At 33.3% G+C, this 21,347-nt stretch overlaps 1 protein-coding gene across 7 annotated transcripts in view; it reads left to right on the top strand.

The window, feature by feature from the left end:
• The window catches only part of CNTN5 (contactin 5), a 1,357,780-nt gene that overhangs the window by 829,089 nt on the left and 507,344 nt on the right, over window positions 1-21,347 (top strand). For all 7 annotated transcript variants that reach the window (XM_032426178.1, XM_032426172.1, XM_032426174.1 and 4 more), the window contains 2 exons: window positions 9,244-9,367; window positions 9,495-9,670. In XM_032426178.1, coding sequence (XP_032282069.1) covers window positions 9,244-9,367; window positions 9,495-9,670 — 300 coding nt within the window. The remainder of the gene's footprint in view (window positions 1-9,243; window positions 9,368-9,494; window positions 9,671-21,347) is intronic.

Raw genomic sequence — 21,347 nt, 5'->3', positions numbered from 1 at the left:
CATTACCTACTTTTAAAAGAAACTGTGTTGTTAATAATTAAAGTAGTTGTTTGAATATGAGTGCCATTTAATTGATTTAAAAAATTGACTAAAGTTTAAATTGGAAATTCTCACGGTAATATAGGTTAATTGAAAGCCCTTATGAGTCAGTACCTCAAATACCTGCAGAATATGCACTGTTTTTGGATTTGTGATATGGACAAGGATTATTAACTACTGCTAACACGACATCTGTTTCTCCCTTTATAAATGAACAGCCAATGAATTGGTCCTTGACTTCATTTCCTTGTGTTGTTGTTGTTGTGGTTTTTACTAGGAGTAAACTTTAGAGACCATTTCATTCTTCTATTTGTGATTAGATGGTTAGTTTAAAATATTTTATCTCTCTTGAACAGAGAGGCAGGCTGGATTAGGAGTAATGCTGACAAGAAACTTTAGACTTACTAGGGAAGTCCACTCCTGAGATTCAGAGACTACAAATGCTACATCAGGTGGAAAAATGGTGATTCTTACAAGCAGTTGAAGTGGATTAATTTTTACTAAGATTAAGCATATAATTTTGGATGTTTTACATTTCTTCAATGATATGAACAACCTGTAATTTACATAACACTCTGAGTCTGCCCAGCCTTTGGAGTTTCTACCACTAGCTTCTGACATGTGAAAGATTCCTGCAATTCACCAACTTTGCTGCCTCATATCCTCAGTACCTTTGAATGAATTTCATTGTTGACATGACTTATTTCCAGATTTGATTTGGCACATGGGCAATCGCATCATAACTCAAAGTATCTGTGTTTTGACAATTTTCTGTTGTTTCTTCAAAACAATCTTTGCTGATAAATTGTTTTGGAGGACCAGATACAAAATTTAAATGATCTTTTATAAGAATAAGAATTCCCTCTGGAAGGGGAAAACATATTTCAGTTGGATGATATACTCCTGTATAAAATCAGATCACTCCAGTTTCTCTCAGCTTAAAAATAGACAAATACATCCTAATAAAACCTTAGAATTTAATGACCACTCATTGAAACTTTAAGACCTTATTCTTTATTGTATTGTTAATTTTTAGAGCTGTTGTTATTGTTTTGCATTAATATGCTATTCTCTCCAACTGAACTATATGTCATTTGAACAAAGACCATCTTATATACTCTTCTTTATCCACTCTCAGTGTAAGAGCAGTGCCGACTTATTAAGAACTTAAGAAATGTTGTTGAATAAAGAGACAGATGAACTTAAAATCTGAATTTAGGATGAATTTATATATCATGATAGAATATTTGCCTGAATATTGTTTATCTAAACTTTGTATTCTGGATTACAAATAAAGAGGTAGAAAAAAACAATGTATACTCTCTGTTGACATGGTAACCTAGTGGTTTGGCATCTTTTAAAGTTTATATGGGGTTGGTACATTTTGATCATTCTCATACATGATAGCATCTCCAAATCATTTGACCTTTCTTATATAGCTACATTAGAAAATGACAAAAAAACCCTATTAGACTCTATATTATGTGCACAGCATAATGCCACTTACCCATGAAACATTCATCACAATGCTTTTTAATAAATAATGCTCTCCAATTCTTAGGAACCCTTGAAAGTTTGTAATGACAGTTTACACTTGTTTAACTTTTATAAAGAAACAATTTTAAACTGAAAAGAAATTTAAGGTTAAAGGAAGGTTTGGATATTTTCTTTAAGGATTCATTTTAGATGCTCACATGGTATGAAAAGTTTTTCTCACATTGTAACTGTGAATGTCATCATAAAATGCAATTTCTAATAAAACAATTCAAAACTTCTGGAAATTATCATATAAAATATATTATTGATCTTCAACTTTTTGAGGAACCTCCATACTGTTTTCCAGAGTGGTTGCACCAGCTTGCATTCCCACCAACAGTGTAGGAGGGTTCCCCTTTCTCCGCACCCCCGCCAACATCTGTCATTTACTGACTTGTTAATTTTAGCCATTCTGACTGGTGTGAGGTGGTATCTCATTGAGGTTTTGATTTGGATTTCCCTGATGCTGAGCGATGTTGAGCACTTTTTCATGTGTCTGTTGGCCATTTGGATGTCTTCTTTGGAAAAATGTCTGTTCATGTCTTCTGCCCATTTCTTGATTGGATCATTTGTTCTTTGGGTGTTGAGTTTGATAAGTTCTTTATAGATTTTGGATACTAGCCCTTTATCTGATATGTCATTTGCAAATATCTTCTCCCATTCTGTTGGTTGTCTTTTGATTTTGTTGACTGTTTCTTTTGCTGTGCAAAAGCTTTTTATCTTGATGAAGTCCCAATAATTCATTTTTGCCCTTGCTTAAAAGTTGAAAATAGAGCTACCATACGATCCAGCAATTGCACTACTGGGTATTTACCCCAAAGATACAAATGTAGGATCTGAAGGGGTACATGCACCCCGATGTTTATTGCAGCAATGTCCACAATAGCCAAACTGTGGAAAGAGCCAAGATGTCCATTGACAGAAGAATGGATAAAGAAGATGTGGTATGTATATACAATGGAATATTATGCAGCCATAAAAAGGAATGAGATCTTGCCATTTGCAATGATGTGGATGGAACTGGAGGGTGTTATGCTGAGCGAAATAAGTCAATCAGAGAAAGACATGTATCATATGACCTCACTGATATGAGGAATTCTTAATCTCAGGAAACAACTGAGGGTTGCTGGAGTGGGGGGTGGGGTGAGAGGGATGGGGTGGCTGGGTGATAGACACTGGGGAGGGTATGTGCTATGGTGAGCGTTTTGAATTGTGCAAGACTGTTGAATCACAGATCTGTACCTCTGAAACAAATAATGCAATATATGTTAAGAAAAAAAAAAAAGAAGATATCAGGAGGGGAAGAATGAAGGGGGGAAATCGGAGGGGGAGATGAACCATGAGAGACGATAGACTCTGAAAAACAAACTGAGGGTTCTAGAGGGGAGGGAGGTGGGAGGATGGGTTAGCCTGGTGATGGGTATTAAAGAGGGCACGTTCTGCATGGAGCACTGGGTGTTATGCACAAACAATGAATCATGGAACACTACATCAAAAACTAATGATGTAATGTATGGTGGTTAACATAACAATAAAAAATTTAAAAAATATATAGTAATGATCATTTAAAGTGCATTTTTTGTAATTATGCTTGACATGATAGGCTGATATTTCTTCTAGATTATATTACTGATACACTTAGGTCACATTACATGAATAAACTAGACAAGGCCATAAATTAAAGCTAACTAGCAGGTAGAGAGGGTTGGGGTCTGGCATTGGACCTAAGCTTTGAGAAAAATGGACACAGAAGCAATTGTTTAAAAGAGGATTTCAATCTAAAGGGCAAGTTTAGAATCTAGGGAGACATTATAATGTCTCCATACTATTGTATCAGCAGAACTTAGGTACTCTTAATGGAGCCTTCATATTCTAATTTTAATGGAAATTTCTGTAAACTAAGAAAGTTATTATTGATGTGCTAATCAATTCAAGTATAGGAAAATCTTGAGTAAAGTATATGTATTCTAGAGCATAATTCAGTAAAAAGCTCTCTTCATCTAGGACATAAACTTACTTTTTATTTCAATATGAACTTTATTTTAAGATAATTCCAACAATAAAACAGCAATTTGTAAAGACTTCATGCATTACTGGAAGTGATCAAGCTAAGACTGGATAAATATCCAGAGATTATTAGAAAGAATGCTTGAAATGAATGGAAATATATTCTGATTTTAAAAGTGTATGGCTCCAGGATAGCATTCCAATGAAACTTAAATTAAGCATTTTTTGTTTTTCCAAGAATCATTATTTGTAAATGATACTCTTATATTTTTCCTGGAAATTTCAGTTCTCATAGTTACTGTTTATCTTAAATACATTTTCTCATAAGTAATAGAGGAAGAGAAAAAACAATATATCAATTGTCTATTCCTGTGTAAAATATATCTTAAAACTTAGCAACTTAAAACACCTTTTCATTTTCTCACAGAAACTGTTGGTCTGGAATCTGGGAGTAGCTTAGCTGGGTAGTTCTGGCATAAGGTCTCTCATGAGATTTCAATCAAGCTGTTATTGTAGCTGCATTCTCATTTGAAATCTTGACTGAGGGAATATCCACTTAAAAATTCACTCATACTGTTGTTAGTAGGCCTCAGTTTCATGTTGGCGGTTGGTCAAACAAGAGATTTCAGTTCCTCAAATGTGGGCCTCACCATAACCTGAGAAAGTATCTTCAGGGGCAACTGTCTTCCCCCTAAGGGAATGACTAACAATAACAGTGCTAAGAATTGTTTAAACAACAAATATGTGAAATCAAACTAAATATGATGACAGAATGTGTTAAGAAGTAACTTTTAGAACTCAGGAAACAAATGGAAGGGAAAATAAAACCATTAAGGAACTGAAAACTTCATTAGTGGTAATATAGAAGCAACTGAAAAGATAAGAATGTAGCTCTCATATTTGTAAAAGTCAAACAAATGAGAAAAAGAATAAAGATATAAAAGCTGTTATAGAGATGATAGAGAAGACTTAAAAAAAAATATTGAAGATATGCCTAATTGGTATGAGGAAAACTGAGCAAATAAAGAAGAAATCTTCCTGAAAAGGAAAGTCTTGGGTTACGTGGGTGGCTCATTAAGCACCTAACTCTTGATTTCAGCTCAGGTCATGATCTCGGGGTTGTGAGAACAAACCCTGTGATGGGCTCCACATTCAGCAGGGAGTCTGCTTGAGATTCTCTCTCTCCCTCTCCCTCAGCCCTTCTCCCCACCCTATCTCTAAAATAAATAAATAAATCTACAAACAAACAAACAAACAAAAAGTTTTGAACTTACCAGTTATACAAAATGTTTAACACCAAGACGTATCCAGAAAGGTCTTGAAATTCAGAATGAGGAAAGTACCTTACAGAAATCCAGGTATAAAATCCAGTCATTTAGAAGATAGCAGGAGGGGAAGAATGAAGGGGGGGGAAATCGGAGGGGGAGACGAACCATGAGAGACTATGGACTCTGAAAAACAAACTGAGGGTTCTAGAGGGGAGGCGGGTGGGGAGATGGGTTAGCCTGGTGATGGGTATTAAAGAGGGCATGTTCTGCATGGAGCACTGGATGTTATACTCAAACAATGAATCATGGAACACTACATCAAAAACTAATGATGTCATGTATGGTGATTAACAGAACAAAATAAAAAAAAAAAAATCCAGTCATTTAGGAGTGAGGAGTGAGGGAAGGCAGGCTGGACCCATTACCATGGATAATGTTAAATGTGATCAGAGAATGGAAAAATATCTATAAGCTTTAATGAAATTAATACTGAACACCTAATTTGATACCCAGCCAAGTTGTCTTTCAGTTGTAAAGACAACAAACAGATATTCTGAACCATGAAGCAAAACAGAAAATGTATAGAGTAAACTTGAGGGAAGTGAGAGAAGGTATGTTAATTTCATCATTCTTTGTAGGAGATAATCAACAGATCACTTTTAAATTGAAACAATTCTCTTCTGAGGAAGGACTTTCTGGAGGTGTGAATCTGATATTTCACAGACAACAACCACTAGTATTATAGGTTTAGCCAACTACAGGTATGTTGTAGTCTGTTCATAAAAAAGGCTGATTTTAAGAAAAAAAAAATCACTCAAAAACATTACTCCTATGAGAAATTAACATTGTGTGTGATGGCATCTGCCTGTTACACAAATATCTCAAAGATTTCTACCTTGTTAAATAAAGATTTTGATTTACTGGTTATCAAGATCTTTGTGATGATTATCATATGGTTTTGAAGTCCATCTCCGCAAGTTACAGATTCCATCAAGCTAAAAATTGCAAAATATAAGGACATTGCTTAAAGTAATTCATTGTCTTCACCAATAGATGTAGTGTATGACTGCAGGAGAGTGACTGAATCTGTCTGAGTTTACTTATAATAATACATTCTTGGTATGGAATCTTAAAAATGAATCTCTTTAGAGCTAGAATCATCATTGATTACCCTTTGCTGGGGACTGGGAAGCTCTACATAGACATTCTCTTCAACCCCTTACAGTGGACTTTATTTCTAAGAGAAAAATGAGAGAGAGAGAGAGAGAGGACGATTGCTTGTTAAAATGCTTTTGGAAGTAACAATTGAACAATAAAGAGATATCTAACAGAGGATGAGAAGTCACAACAGAATAAATGTTGTTCAGGCCAGTTTCTTATTTTTTCAGTGTGTAATTTAGCTTTTCCCAGCCTGACAACCTTTATTTCTCTTGTCCTCTTCTGACAATTTTCAGAACAAAAGATTTAGAACCATAGATCTTTAGTTAAAACCAACTGTTTACTATGTTGCTAATTTTACAGAAGTTTCCTCTCAGAACCTCAGAGTTTTCATCTTTGGGGAATTAAAAATAATTATAATGCTCAGCTCAGAGAATTAAATAATATATATTAAAGTGCTTTAATGTTATAACAAAGTTATGTTATAACAAAGTTGTAATAGTCATAGTAGTGGCAGTGGTAATCAGATTCTAGATTCCAACAGCCTTGTATTTGTATCCCAGGTTTGCCATGTATTTGCTATATATATTTAGTTCATTAATTTCAGCCTCAGTTTTGTCATCTATACAATGGGGAGATTAATTCTAGTCACATGGCTGTTGTGAGTGTTACATGATACATTGCATATAAATAATTAAGTGTAGTGTCTATAATGTAGTAATTATACCACAAGTATATGTTAGTTGTTATTGTTGTGATTATTAATTATAATTTATAGAGTACTTGTGATATACTAAGTATACTAAGTATGTTTATACATGTTGATGTCAATCAATCCTCATAATAATATGGTCAGGAGACCTTATCAATCACAATTAATAAATGCAGTACAAAGGATAAAAGTAAAAAAAGTATAAAAAAAATAAAAAGGCTAGAAAATGATGGTACTAGAATTTGAACCCAAGTATGTCTGACTCTAAAGCTCAAGAGATTTGAAATATATAAAAATATAAAATATATTTATTAAATGTTATTTTTATGCATTATAGGTATTTATAATATTGATTTAAATGATCATAGTTAAGGGCGCCTGGGTGGCTCAGTTGGTTAAGCGACTGCCTTCAGCTCAGGTCATGATCCCAGAGTCCTGGGATCGAGTCCCACATCGGGCTCCCGGCTCAGCGGGAAGCCTGCTTCTCCCTCTGACCCTATCCCCTCTCATGCTGTTTCTCTCTCTCTCTCTCAAATAAATAAATAAATAAAATCTTTAAAAAAAAAAAATTAAAAAAAATAAATGATCATAGTTATAATGTGTAAAGACTAGAAGAGATATATTTTCATGACTCCATCATGCAGTTTAACTGTACCTGAGAGTATAAGGAGGTTTCATGTGCTTTTCCAAATTTTTATAAATGCATTATGATGCAACAACAAATAGAATATTTTGATAATAATTTTCTCTAGTTATTTTTATTATATTACTTGTTTTTCATTTTTTGAGTAAAAGTTTGTGATAGCAACATCATTTGGCATAGAGAAACACATTTCAGTTATTTTCATGTAATATTTTATTATTTGTAGCTTAAAAAAAGAACTTCAGTTAGATTATCCAGGACTCAAACAAAATACTTGTCAGTGCCAGCTTTGTGAGTGCTCAGTTTTATTGGATGAATATTTGGAGTGCCATGAACACTTTTGTTTTTCTTTGCCCAAAAGAAAATGAATATATATTTAAAGAAAACATATAAATATACTCTAAACCCATTATTCTAAATATGAAGGTATATACCTTTTTCAGTAATAATTTGTTAAAGCTTGAGTTTCCTGGGACATTTGTTCTTCTATTTCTTTCCTGATATTTTCTTGTGGTTATCTACAAAGAATGTGAATCTCCAACTGTTTAGTAGAGGCATTAGAAATATGTCTTTCCTAAAATCTTTCCTCTTCATTTTTCTAAGACAGTGGTTTTAAATGAGGACAATTTTGACCCAGGGGACATTCAAGAATCTCTGGAGACATTTTTGATTTTACACTTTGGGAAGGTGTGCTGTTGGCATCGAGTAGGTAGGGGCCACAGATGATTATAAACATTTTACAATTCACAGGACAATCCTCACTACAAAGAATACCCCAAAATGCATTTGCGCCAAGGTTGAGAATCTTTATCTAAGGTTACTATATAATCAAATTCATGATCAATAAAAATAAAGGAAAAAAATTTACTTGCTTCTAAATTCACAATTCAAGATGCTAAGGAAGCTAGATACACATATAATTCTGTGAATTCTTGCACTACTACAAGCTAATAAGACTAATACTCCCCCCAGCACATTTACTCATAATTTCTCCAGCAGAATTATCCTAAAACTCCAGCAGAATTATCCTAAAACTCTTCAAGCTCAAGCCTGTCATCTGAGGCCCAATTTTATTTCTACTTTTCTATAAAATTTTCATTAGTTTAAAATTACCTTTATAATAGGATTTCTCTGAATATTAACTAATTAAATGAGGTAAAATCTAATATCTGGCATATAGTAGGTACTTAATAAGTTTAGGTGTTCTTCCCTCTTGCCTCTTTCTCTTCTGATCTCCTTATTTACATTGTTTACCTGCTGATGAACACTTAATTTTATGCAGTTTTGATATTTTTATTCAGGTATTTGACTTTTTTAAGGACATGTCTCTTTTATTCTATGAGAATATATTTATTTGCATTACATAATTTATCCTTTACACTCTAGCATTTTTAAGAATAAATAGTGCTTGATTAAATGAGTGAAGAAATGAATGGACAGAGAATACATGAGGACCAATGTTTTCATATCTGTAGTTCCCAAGTAGCAACACAATAGTAATTCATGACTTTTTATTTATTGTATATTATTTTTAACATTCTAAGAGTTTTACTAACTTTTAGGGTTTTCTTTTTAAGATTTTGTTTATTTATTTGATGGAGAGAGAGCACAAGCAGGTAGAGTGGCAGGCAGAGGGTGTACAACACCAACGTTTGAGATATTTGGTTTTTTTTCATATTTTTAAAAGAAATCTTAGTCAATTAAAAAATTCTAGGTAGGTCTCTAATTTACTAAAATAAAGTCATTTGCTTGTTGTTACTTTCTTTTGGTAATATGCCTGTTGAGTAAAAGGAAAAAGAAAAATTTTAAATATGAAAATAATGGAGAAAAAGTTTCGATATTTTAGAAATTTTAAAGTGTGTCCTTTTTGGTCCTTACAGAAAGTGTGGACTATGGGCCAGTGTTTGTACAAGAACCAGATGATATAATTTTCCCGACTGATTCTGATGAAAAGAAAGTAGCATTGAATTGTGAAGCTCGTGGCAACCCAGTTTCCAGTTACAGGTAAAAGTTCACTGCTAATCATTTTTCTCAAGTCTAAAAATTCCCTTCAATGAGATTCTGACATTCCCAGGGAGTATTATAATACCTCAAGTAATTTTTACATATTTGTCTTCTGATTTTTCCAAAGATGGCTTCGAAATGGAACAGAAATAGATTTGGAAAGTGATTATCGCTACAGTTTGATAGACGGGACCTTCATTATAAGCAATCCAAGTGAAGCAAAGGATTCTGGTCATTATCAGTGTTTAGCAGCCAATACTTTTGGAAGTATTCTTAGTAGAGAAGCCATACTTCAATTTGCCTGTGAGTAAAGTATATATTTTCTTCATGTATCTGTATATAGTATGTATACATATAATTTTACAGTTTGGCAAAAGCTTAATTAAGACCCCAAATTTTAATATAGTGGTAAAATCTTGGTAAAGATTAGAACTATATAAACAATGTGTTCCTTTCTAAGATATTTTGAAACTCCCTGAAATGTTTGCCCTCTTCAAATAAACCCAACATACTAATCTGGGAGGTTAAAAATACTATTCGTGAATTCTTTTCCTCCACTTTTTAAAACATCTACTTATCTGCTTTTACTTTTCTACTGTTTATTGTAGTCAAAATTTGCTATAGATTCTTTTGGGCATAAGATCATATATTCTAAAAATTCTGCTTAGTCAGGAAACTAAAGAAACGCCTCTGGAATGCTAATGTTTCAGATTCCAACTGTAATTTCTCACCCAGATGCCCCAATTTTTTAATTAGAAAAAAGACACATACATATAATCAAACATATATACTAGAATCTATATTTTCTAAAATAGATCATTTATCTAATTAACTATGTGTATTGAGTTCTTAAAACTTGTGAAATTATTTAACTTATGATGAAGACTTACACCAAATTGAGGATAGGCTACTGAGTAAAAAAAAAAAAAAAAAACACAAAACAAACAGTATCATTCCTCAGTAAAGAATCCTACTTGAATATAAATTCTTGAGGATTACAATATCTAAAAAATAGGAGGGTAGGAATTTTGTGTTAATAATTTAAATGTTACTTACATTGGGTATATAATTTATCACAAAATGATTTTTAATTTAAAATTACATCCTGAAGAATGAAATAATTGATTTTTCTCTATATAATCTTCCTCACGTATTATTTCTAATTAGCCCAGAATCCAGACATCCTATTATAGGAGTGTGAAGGAAAAAGGAAAGAATAAAGGAATGATAATGGATTCAGAGCTAGGTCCCAGAAAAATCTAAATATTATCTTTTAAAATAAATTTGGCTAAGGAGTTTAGGCAGGACTCTACATACACCAAACATACCATGATAGTAACCTGAATATACTCCTTTTATTTTAGAAAATATTATGTGGTGTAACACAGAACCTAATACTTTTCATCATGCACATTAAAAGAGTAACCTAATAAACAAACAGCCCTCCTAATGGCTCCTCTGTAGTCTTTTCAAGACAGAGACAGCAAATCCATGGGGCACCTGGGTGGCTCATATGGTTAAGCGTCTGCCTTCGGCCCGGGTCATGATCCCAGGATCCTGGGATCGAGTCCTGCATCGGGCTCCCTGCTCAGCGGGGAGCCTGCTTCTCCCTCTGCCTCTCTCTCTCTGTCTCTTATGAATGGATGAATAAAATTAAAAAAAAAAAAAAAGAGACAGCAAATCCAGAGAATATGATGTATGAATACAAAGTGGCTTATACCTTTCTCTTCGGTCTATACTATCTGACCCAAGTACACCAATTCATAATAGCTTATATATCAATTGTTCTCCTCCAAATCACCAGTGGAGACAAAATATGCAAAGTTTTCTGTATGCTTCAGAGCAGAAATCTACTTACTGGAAGATCCAATGTGACTGTGTGACTGTGCCATCCTAGAATTTCTGCAAAGACCATTCACAATGATCAGATACTCACCCCCACCTGCAGTGAGCACATTGGCACCCCAGCAGTTACAGTTCAATGACCAGGCAAGGAAAGCCCTATCTTACTTATTCCATATCAAGCTGTCCTGAACTTAGACTAGAGCAATATTTGGTTTATTTTTAACTTAACATAAGGGTTAATATATATATGCATTCATTGGTGGCATCTTATGACCCTGCCTTTCCCCATCCCCACCCACCTGACTCAACTGTGTTCTGAAGGCCATATATATACATAAGAGCCCATAATGTGCCAGGTTGAAGCAGTCACTTACATAGGGAAGGCCACTTCTGCCTCAAAATTACTCCGTCACCTAGATGCCATTATGTCCGTTTGATAAAATTAGAAAATTAAGTCCTTTAGGTTTAGCTCTGTCTTTTTTCCAGAAGATCTTTGGTGGGGGGGGGGGGGGGGATGCAAATAAATATAGGTGGTAGAGAGGAGAATGAAGACTCCACCAACTTGCTTTCTAGTGTACTTGGATATGAGCATGGGTATTATGGGATTCTAGGAGTCAAGATACTTTTGTGATTGGAGAAAAATTGAGCTAGGAACTTGGAAAGAAAAAAAGGAGCTTCTAAAAGGAAGTGAAAGGATACAAAGGTAAGATAAGATTAAAAACTTGGTGGCAACTTTCCTTTACATCATGATTTTCTATGTCTAGCTTCATAGCTAGATAGATAATGTACTCACTACTTATTGTTTATAGAATGTTTAATGTTTAAAGGGTTTTTGCAGGTAGAGGAATGTTCATCACTCTTTATACGTTTTAAAGCTGAAATCATTAATCTTTTATACCTATCAGCCACTATTTATATAAAAATTTAAATATACAACTAATATTTTAAAACTATTTTTTTCAGCCATGGGAAAAAATAAAACTAATACATTTAGTAAATTTAAATAATTATCAAAACCTATGTAATCAAATTAAATATTCAAATCTAATACATAAGTCTGTTAAACATTTTAAATGTCATAAAATTAGGCAAAAGTTACAAATTATCAAATTGATTACAAAATTTTTATTCATACGTATAAGTAAACTGTCTTGTACTTATTCTTGAGGTATACTTTTATGCTTTACTCAGTTTTTATTATATAAATATTTTTACCTTTTATACATCAGTTTCATCGTATATAACCCATAAATTCATCAGATATGTCTTCTACACTGTGTAGTTCTATTGTGATCTTCTAAAATGATCCTTTCTAAGGAGCCTCATATTACCTAATCTGGAGTTCATTTCTGAGTTATAAGTCAATCCAATTTTGGTTGCTCCTTTCAAATGTGAGACCTGTTTAACAGATGTGGCCTCTTTTATAATTTGAACATTATTTTTGTTATATCAGTAACACTTTAAATCTATAGCTTTCACATGGGCTTTACCTTTTGGAATATGACATATTTGCTTAAAATGATGTGATTCTGAGACTTATTGGACAGTGTTAAATAAATGCCAGGGGAGTCTCCCCTAATTATATTCATGGAAAAAAGTACTAATCTATATTTTATAAATATATACATATTTAATTGAAACTCAAGATATCCATATAGTAACAATCCTATTACCAATAAAGAAAATAAAATTTAAACATATCCTATTAGAGTCACTTTACTTTTTGCTTGGAAATTACATATGTATATTATACACATATGCATCATATTAAACTTTCTGATTCTGAGTATTAGAATCATATGAGATTTTGCAGATTCAACTTAGTTATATATATGCAAACTGTCACAATTTGGCTATTGGGACTCACTTAATGTTAGCTTCTTTGTCCTCTTATTAACCAGAACTTTATAAATATATTTTTAAAGATTTATTTATTTATATTAGAGAGAGAGCATGAGCAGGGCGAGGGGCAGAGGGAGAGAGAGAGAGAGAGAATCCTCAGGCAGACTCCCCGCTGAACATGGAGCCTGATGGCAGGGCTTGATCCTAGGATCTTTTTTTTTTTTTAATTTTTTTTTTTTTAAGATTGTATTTATTTGCAAGAGAGAGAATGAGAAACAGAGAGCATGAGAGGGAGGAGCGGACTCCCTGCTGAGCAGGGAGCCTGATGTGGGACTCGATCCCAGGACTCCAGGATCATGACCTGAGCCGAAGGCAGTCGCTTAACCAACTGAGCCACCCAGGCGCCCTTGATCCTAGGATCTTGAGATCATGACCTAAGCCAAAATCAAGAGATGGACGCTCAACTGATGAAGCTACCAAAGTGCCCCAACCAGAAATATATTTTAAAATATTCTAACTTTCCATTAATAATATTTTGATCCCCTACCCACATCCCAAGTCAATCATAAGTTCAGCTACTTTTCATTGACCACAATGCACAGTTTTACGGGAGGCTAAAATCTAGACTCTAGAGGTGCATATAAGACTGTTCCAAAAAAAAAAAAAAAACAAAAAAGACTGTTCCAAATAAGTTATGATAATGGGTAGGAAGACAGTATTACTAAACCATTTTAGTAAAATAGACTTCTAAAAAGAACATCCTTTTTTTAGGGCCTCAAGTAGCTTATATCCATTGAACAATTTTATGTGGCAGTGCTCCAAGTGTTTTAAAATACATTAACTCATTTCATCCTCATAACTAACATATGGGTTGTTATGTTATAAAACATAAATCCAAGGGCTCCTGGGTGGCTCAGTCAGTTAAGCGTCCACCTTTGGCTTGGGTTGTGATCTCTGTCCTGGGATGGACCTCCATGTCAGGCTTCCTGCTCAGCAGGAAGTCTGCTTCTCCCTCTCCCTCTGCTCCTTCCCCCCTCTCTTGCTCTCTCTCTCTCTCTCAAATATAAATTTAAACAAACAAACAAAAACACACAAATCCAGGAGAGCCTGGGTGGCGCAATTGGTTAAGCATCTGACTCTTGATTTCAGCTCAGGTCATGATCTCAGGATCCTGAGATCTAACCCTGCATCAGGCTCCCTGCTCAGTGGGGAGTCTGCTTGTCTCCCTCTACTTCTGCCCCTCGCCCTGCTTGCACTCTCCCTCTCTCTCTCATTCTTAAATAAATAAATATATCTTTAAAAATAAATAAATAAAATGTAAATCCATTTTGTAGATGATAACTCTTATTTAACTCTAATAGTACTCAATCTTTCTCTATTTTAATATAAATATGTATTGTATTCACTTTGATATACTCTTTGATTTTCAACTTCTCTCTCAAACTCTAATTATATTGTAATTTCTCAAAAGTTTTTACATATTTGCTTCATCAACCTCCATTTTATAATCACTTTATTAACATCTATATGATATAACAAAAATAAATATTAGCAATAAAAATAAGTATGTAATCATTCTGCATTTCTTATTGTTCAAATTTAGTTAATGAGCCACTTGCCAATTTTTCTTATGGAAGTTTAAGAATTACCAGGTCTCTTTTTAGATCTGAAATTTTGGGATATATACTAATAATTTTGGGATATATATACTAGTTTTTGTATGTAATTGTTTTTTCTTATTTTCATATTTCCTCTTTTAATAAACTTCATTCCTTATAATTTATTGGATAATCTATGGTTAAAACCTGGAGAGCTAAATTTTCTAAATGAACTTGAGACAGGACAAGATAACTGTGACTATTATCAGTAGCTGACAATGTCATCATAGATCCTGGTTTTTGAAAGGAATGGTGATAAAGAAGTGGGTATTGGCATCTTTACCTGGTGATATAGCAATGTGTGGAAAAATTAAATGTAAAATAAATTTGGTTTCTTTTAAAGTTTTGTTCCTCTTCACTTGTCACCCAATATATTAAAAAATATGAAATAGCAAATGTATATTTATATAATAATTATTTTATTTTACTAATATATTTTATCTCAATCTCATTCCAAAGGGTATTTATTTGACTTGCTATATAAAATTATGCTTAAAAGGTAAATATGTAAATAAATAAATACAGCACCAGATAAAAAGACATTTCATAATAAGAGGTCAAGATAGTGTAGGCCATAATGTCTCATAATTATTGTGGCCAAGACATAAATATTTCCTTGGGACTCCCAGCAGTCAGAGCAAAAGGAAAAATACAGACATTTAAAGGACTCTAATTTCCCCTGAGTTCCTTAAAAGAAGAAACTCTTTTCTTGACATTTAATTCTCATTGAAATTTCTCGTTCGAGGGTTATATAGAGATCTTAACAATATTCCTACATCAGTTCAATAGCAAGTTTAATTAGCTTGACATAAAACCAAACCAATTCTTTAAATGTAACTGGATTTTAATCATGAAACTATTCACTTCATTCATTTTTAATTTTTTTTTAATTTTGATTTGAGCAACTAATGGATAATGAGAAGCTGCTTCAGTCTTGCTCATTTTCCCCTTTTAACCTATCCTTTACATGTCTAAATGTCTACCATGAGGATCTTTTATTTTAAGTTCTCCCTAAATGAATATTTATAAATGTGGTTCAGCATAGTTAATGTTAATAATATACTTTAGCATTAATAAATATATACCTCATAAGGGTATAGTAAAAATTAGTGATGTAGAGAAGTCATGTCTGTGAATTATTTTTTAACTTCAGAAAGAAGGAAATAAACACAAAGTTGGATAACTATTGTTAGTACTGATTGTTACTGGTTATCAAGAACATTGATAGTGATTATTTTTGACAGAGTATACTTTATTCCTGTAGCTTATGTTCATCATGAGGATAATTTCCTCACCTAATGTAGTAATTTCTCTTCAGTGACAAGCAAGAATACACCATATAAAACTTTGTCACTCTATTAGCTTATTATCATGCTGATGAGAATTTGGAATTGATAATGTGACACTACACACTTTTCAAACATCCTTCAGATATCCAAAGCTCATAGAAATCTCTCCAAAATTTGGGTTCTTCAAAATAATTCATACTAGTAAGTCAAACATAAAATGAATCAAGAATAAATAGTAAGTCAAACATAAAATGAATCAAGAATAAAATCTCCTCATGCTGTCTCTTGCTTTAAAATATCTTCATATGTCATCCCTGGTAAATTGATAGTTCATATCTAAATTTGAACATATTGCTTTTCAGGGCATTTAGATGATTTAGATGCAGAATATTCCATTAGTTTTCCTTGAAGCAGTTGATTAAAATAACCTCCTTAACTCTTTGAGAGATTATATGATTTTTATAGACTTTGTATTTAAGCCCTTTAATTTAACCTTTCATTTTTATATAAAACTCAAAAAATTACTTCTCTAGCTTTTCCAAAACTTCTTCACTTAAAGTAAAATTGACCTTTGACTTTAAAACCACATTTAACTAGCATTTGATACCTAATGAAATTATTTGAATAATTGCTAACTCCACAGTATATCCAAAGCTTTATTTGATTAGTCTATGAGATTTTGTCCATAATAACTTCATTAAATCATTTGAATATCCACCTGAATGAATCACATTGTCATGGATAATTTTATTAGTTGTAAAATTATCTAATTTTATTACAAAATAAGTTGATATTACTTTGTAATTTTGTTTTCTATAAATAAAACAACTATGTTTTTCTTTTATAAAATCATTACTCAAAGAATATGGTTTAAATCTTACCTTAAAGGGGCAAGTCTTCTGATCATAATAGATATAATAATTGTGAGCATATGACTCCTTTACAGACTACAGTCTGGATTCTTTGAGATCACAGAAAAAAAAATTTTAATTAAAAATACATAAGTTTATGTTTTAAAGGGAAGTTATAATGAACTAATCAAACTTGAAATCTGGGGCAGATTGTCCTCAAACCTTTAATTCTATGACATAACATTTTTGTATTTTATTTATTAAAATTTATCCAAACTCATATTTTCATTATTAATGGAAATCATGAATAACTCTGTCCATATGTGACAGACGCCCTCCAGCAAAATGGACCATTTGCCTGGCTTGAACTTTGATCTCACTGCTCTTCTTCTTGTTTTTAAAAATGCAGAAAGGCAGGTGTTCACTCATATTATGTAAAACGACCCACAAAGGCCCAGATCAGGAATGTACAAATCCTCTGGCCCTTGCTGTTCAAGCCTGTTTACCTAATCCATTATTCTCTAATCCCTAGCAGAGTGTCTTTAGAGATTCTTTACCCACACAAAACATTCCAAGGCATAACAGTATAAAAAGGTTTTAAATCTCATTTGATTAAACAGCAGCTCCATCTCAGGATAATTTATAAAGATACTAATATAAAACAAAAAGTATAAACAAAGGGGCAGATATTGAATATGTTTAATTTCTAAAATTATTTTATTCCACAAAACTCTTTCAGGGACAAGTTAACACAGAACATGTATTACCTAGTCTGGAGGCCTTCTTCTTTGATTACATTTCCATATCAAGTGCTAAACATTGCTACTCTTCATATGGATGGATGGATGGGTTGACAAATAGATATAGATGTATAGATGTGTATACACATAAATTTAACAATAGCAAGAATAAGCAGCAATAGTTACTGAGCACTTAAAAGCCAAAAACTGTTAGGTATATTTAATGCATCATTACCCTCTTTAGTCTTCACATCAACCTTATTAAGGGAGTTGCATTATTGATTTAATTTATAAATGAAAAAGAAAAACGTAGTTAAGCTCAGGAATGTCAAGTTATTTTCCCAAAGTCACATGGCTAGTAAATAATAAAACAGCACCTCCAACTCAAATATAACTTCAAACTTTATGCTTACAATCTGCCCTTTTCTATCCTATACCATACTTAATCATGCATTGCATTTTTTGTTGTTTAGCATATGTAGTTATTTTATTCATAGAACATTTATATGCATGTATCTTCTCTCTCTTGGGCATTGTTCTATATGTATAGGGAGCCTATAATGAACAATGCATATTCTCATAGACCTTAACACTAGCAAAATCAGTACAAATCTCTCCATTCCATATGTATTTCCTGAGTTCATACACTCATTATCTCCCTCCTGATCTACCAGAAAAATTGCCTGCCTACATACATTTTCTTCTCCTTAACATCTCTCTTCATCTTACCCTAATCCCAATAAAATCTCTCTGTATTGTTTTTCCTGAAATTATCTATGTAAAATATAATTCTCACCATGTCATCCCTGCATAAGTCTCTGATGGTTTACCATAATTGCAAAGAAATTTGTAATTCACTCTATTCACTTCGAGAGTGGGCAGAGAAAATCAGAGGGCTGCTCTATGAAAATGTATCCAAGAAAACTCTATGGTGAAAGTCAAGTTAGGAGGTCATTTCAGTAATCTAGGTAAAAAGGACTTGAATTCCTGATGCACTGAATATAATCGATGTCTGTGGAAGAAGTTAAAATAAATGAGAATTTGCAAATGATTGAATGAATGGGGGGTAGAAATGTAAAAAATATGGAAACATTAGAATGATATCAAGATTCTAAGCTTTGATCAATTCAATTGAACAATCCATAATACTGTAACATAATAAAGTAACAAGGAGAAGCGGAGGTAATTTTATTTTGACTTTCAGGAGAAAATACACAATATTTTAAAATATTGGTTGGTGCTTAGGAAAGGTGAAAGGTGAGAACTGGCCACAAAACACAAGGACAGACTCAATGAAATCAATATGATGTTTCATCAAGAGAAACTGTACTAGAAAGAAAAGAGAGTTAAGGACCTAACCTTCTGGAATATACACATTTCTCTGGTAGAAAGATAGTGAAGGGTAGAAAGAAAGGAGTTAGTGAAGGAGACAAGAATGGAATAAGCTAAGAGATGCAGAAGAAAACCAAGAAAATAGAGTGAAGTACAAATGACATTTAGTTTTACTTTTTTTTTTTTTTCAAAGATTTTATTTATTTGACAGAGAGAGACACAGCGAGAGAGGGAACACAAGCAGGGGGAGTGGGAGAGGGAGAAGCAGGCTTCCCGCTGAGCAGGGAGCCCGATGCGGGGCTCGATCCCAGGACCCTGAGATCATGACCTGAGCCGAAGGTAGACGCCCAACGACTGAGCCACCCAGGCGCCCCTAGTTTTACTTTTTTAATGACATTCAGTTTTAAGGTGTCAACTGTCACTCTTGTCAAATGCTATAAGTAACACTCAAAAAAAAAAAATGTTTGGACTTTGAGACCTTTAAAAACCAATTTTAGTAATGATAGAGACAGATATCAGAATCCAAGGCATTTAAATATAAGATATTATAGTGGTATTTGGTGGTAGATAGAAGAGAGTCTGTGTAGAAGATTCTGAAAATACAGAATAGAGTCTAATTAGTGAAATGAATTTCTCCTTTCCAAGTAAGCTATAGGTATTCTCTAGATTTTAATCTCCTTCTAGGAAAATAGTCTGCCATACAAAAGATACTAAGTGCTGTAAGATACTATGCTAATTAAAGTAAGATTTAGAGGGGCCTCTGGGTAGCTCAGTTGGTTGGGAGACTGCCTTTAGCTCAGGTCATGATCCCGGGACCCTGGGATAAAGCCCCACATTGGGGTTCCTGCTCTGTGGGGGATCCTACTTCTCCTTCTCCCTCTGCCTGCCACTCCCTCCTGCTTGTGCTATCTCTCCCTCTCTCTCTCAAATAAATAAAATCTTAAAAAAAATAAAACTTAGAGTTTAGACTCTCACATCTTGACTTACAAACTTAAGTAAAGGACCTTAAAACCACTCAGGGAGCTATACAATTTCCAGAAATATTTTCCTGATCCTTTCAACCTGAATTTTAACTCCATATCCTCAAGAATCTTGATTTTTTTCAATAAAATACAACAACTATTAGCTTAAGAGAAGTAGAACCACTTTATTCTTGCCATAATTTTGTGACACCTAGTGGAAGGATCACATGATGATTAGGTTTAGCTGATGTTTTTCTCACTACAAAGAATGAAAAGGAGAGGAACTAAGAGAATAACCCCTAATCAAGACCAACTAGTCAGCTATGTATAGATCAGAAGGGCCTCAGCACCTGTGAATTCATGGCCCCAGTTTCTATGTGAGTTTTCTGCAATGTTTTTATTAAAATAAATAAAGAAAGCATTTTTATTTTTTGTTTTTTGTTTTGAGTCAAATTTAGTACTTTAGGCAAATTCATGGGGTTTCTCATTATAAATCCTAATAAGTCTACTTATATATCTGAAACAGGAGCTTTTTAATAAAAGTCCTCTTTATTGCAATGGAGACTTGTTCAAACTGTAAATGATGCTGCATAAGTCTGTGTTGGAGGTTCATATTAAAATACCCTTGTCATTTTTCATAGCTTTGTTTAAGATGCCCTCAGACATTGGCCATTTAACCTAGTCTATAAGTTAGATTAGATACTCAAGTATATTTATGGGGTTACCATCTAAGGTTAAACTAAGATGGGACCAGGATGACTTCTCTATGCTAGGGTTACATTCTGTTCATTTGACAGGAATTAAGTGGCAAGTATGGAGTTTACTGGGGCATTAAGCCATTAAGCCTGTTTCAATGGATGTGGAGGTATTTAGACAAAGGGTTACTCTTCTTTATCTTCGTCTTTTCCTCCTACCCAAGGAATACTAATCTGATCAGACTGTCTTTAAAACATTTAAAGTCTTCTAATCCATTCTAGAATAAAGTGCAAACTGCCACAAATGGCCTCGAGGCCATTTATTATTTAGATTCGGTCTGTTTTTCCAGCTTCCTCTCTATTACTCAGGCTATAGTGAACTAGATGCACTGTCCTAAGAGCATTTCATTCTTGTTACATGTGACAGTCTACCTGCCTGCGGGGCTACCATTCAACAACTAACCTCCCCCCAACCCTCTCTGTCTCTGTCTCTCTTGTAAATATCACTGTATATATGTGTGTGTGTGTGTGTATAATATATATATATGTAATATATATAAAATATGTATTTATATATAATCTCACATGTTCTTTATTATATTTGTTTCTTGTTAACATTGCATTACAACTATTTATGACAATCACCTTGGCTCCCAAGAGCCATTCTGAACTTGAGCATACCACTGACTCTACAAGACTGAATTCATTGAAGATAGATTTTATGTCTCATTTATCTATTTATTTACTTTAGTTTAATACCCAACCT

The sequence above is a fragment of the Phoca vitulina genome, unplaced genomic scaffold, assembly GCF_004348235.1.
Source record: "Phoca vitulina isolate PV1807 unplaced genomic scaffold, GSC_HSeal_1.0 scaffold34, whole genome shotgun sequence".
NCBI lineage: Eukaryota > Metazoa > Chordata > Mammalia > Carnivora > Phocidae > Phoca > Phoca vitulina.
Note: the sequence above shows the minus strand (reverse complement) of the source record. Positions and strands in the feature narration are given on the sequence as shown.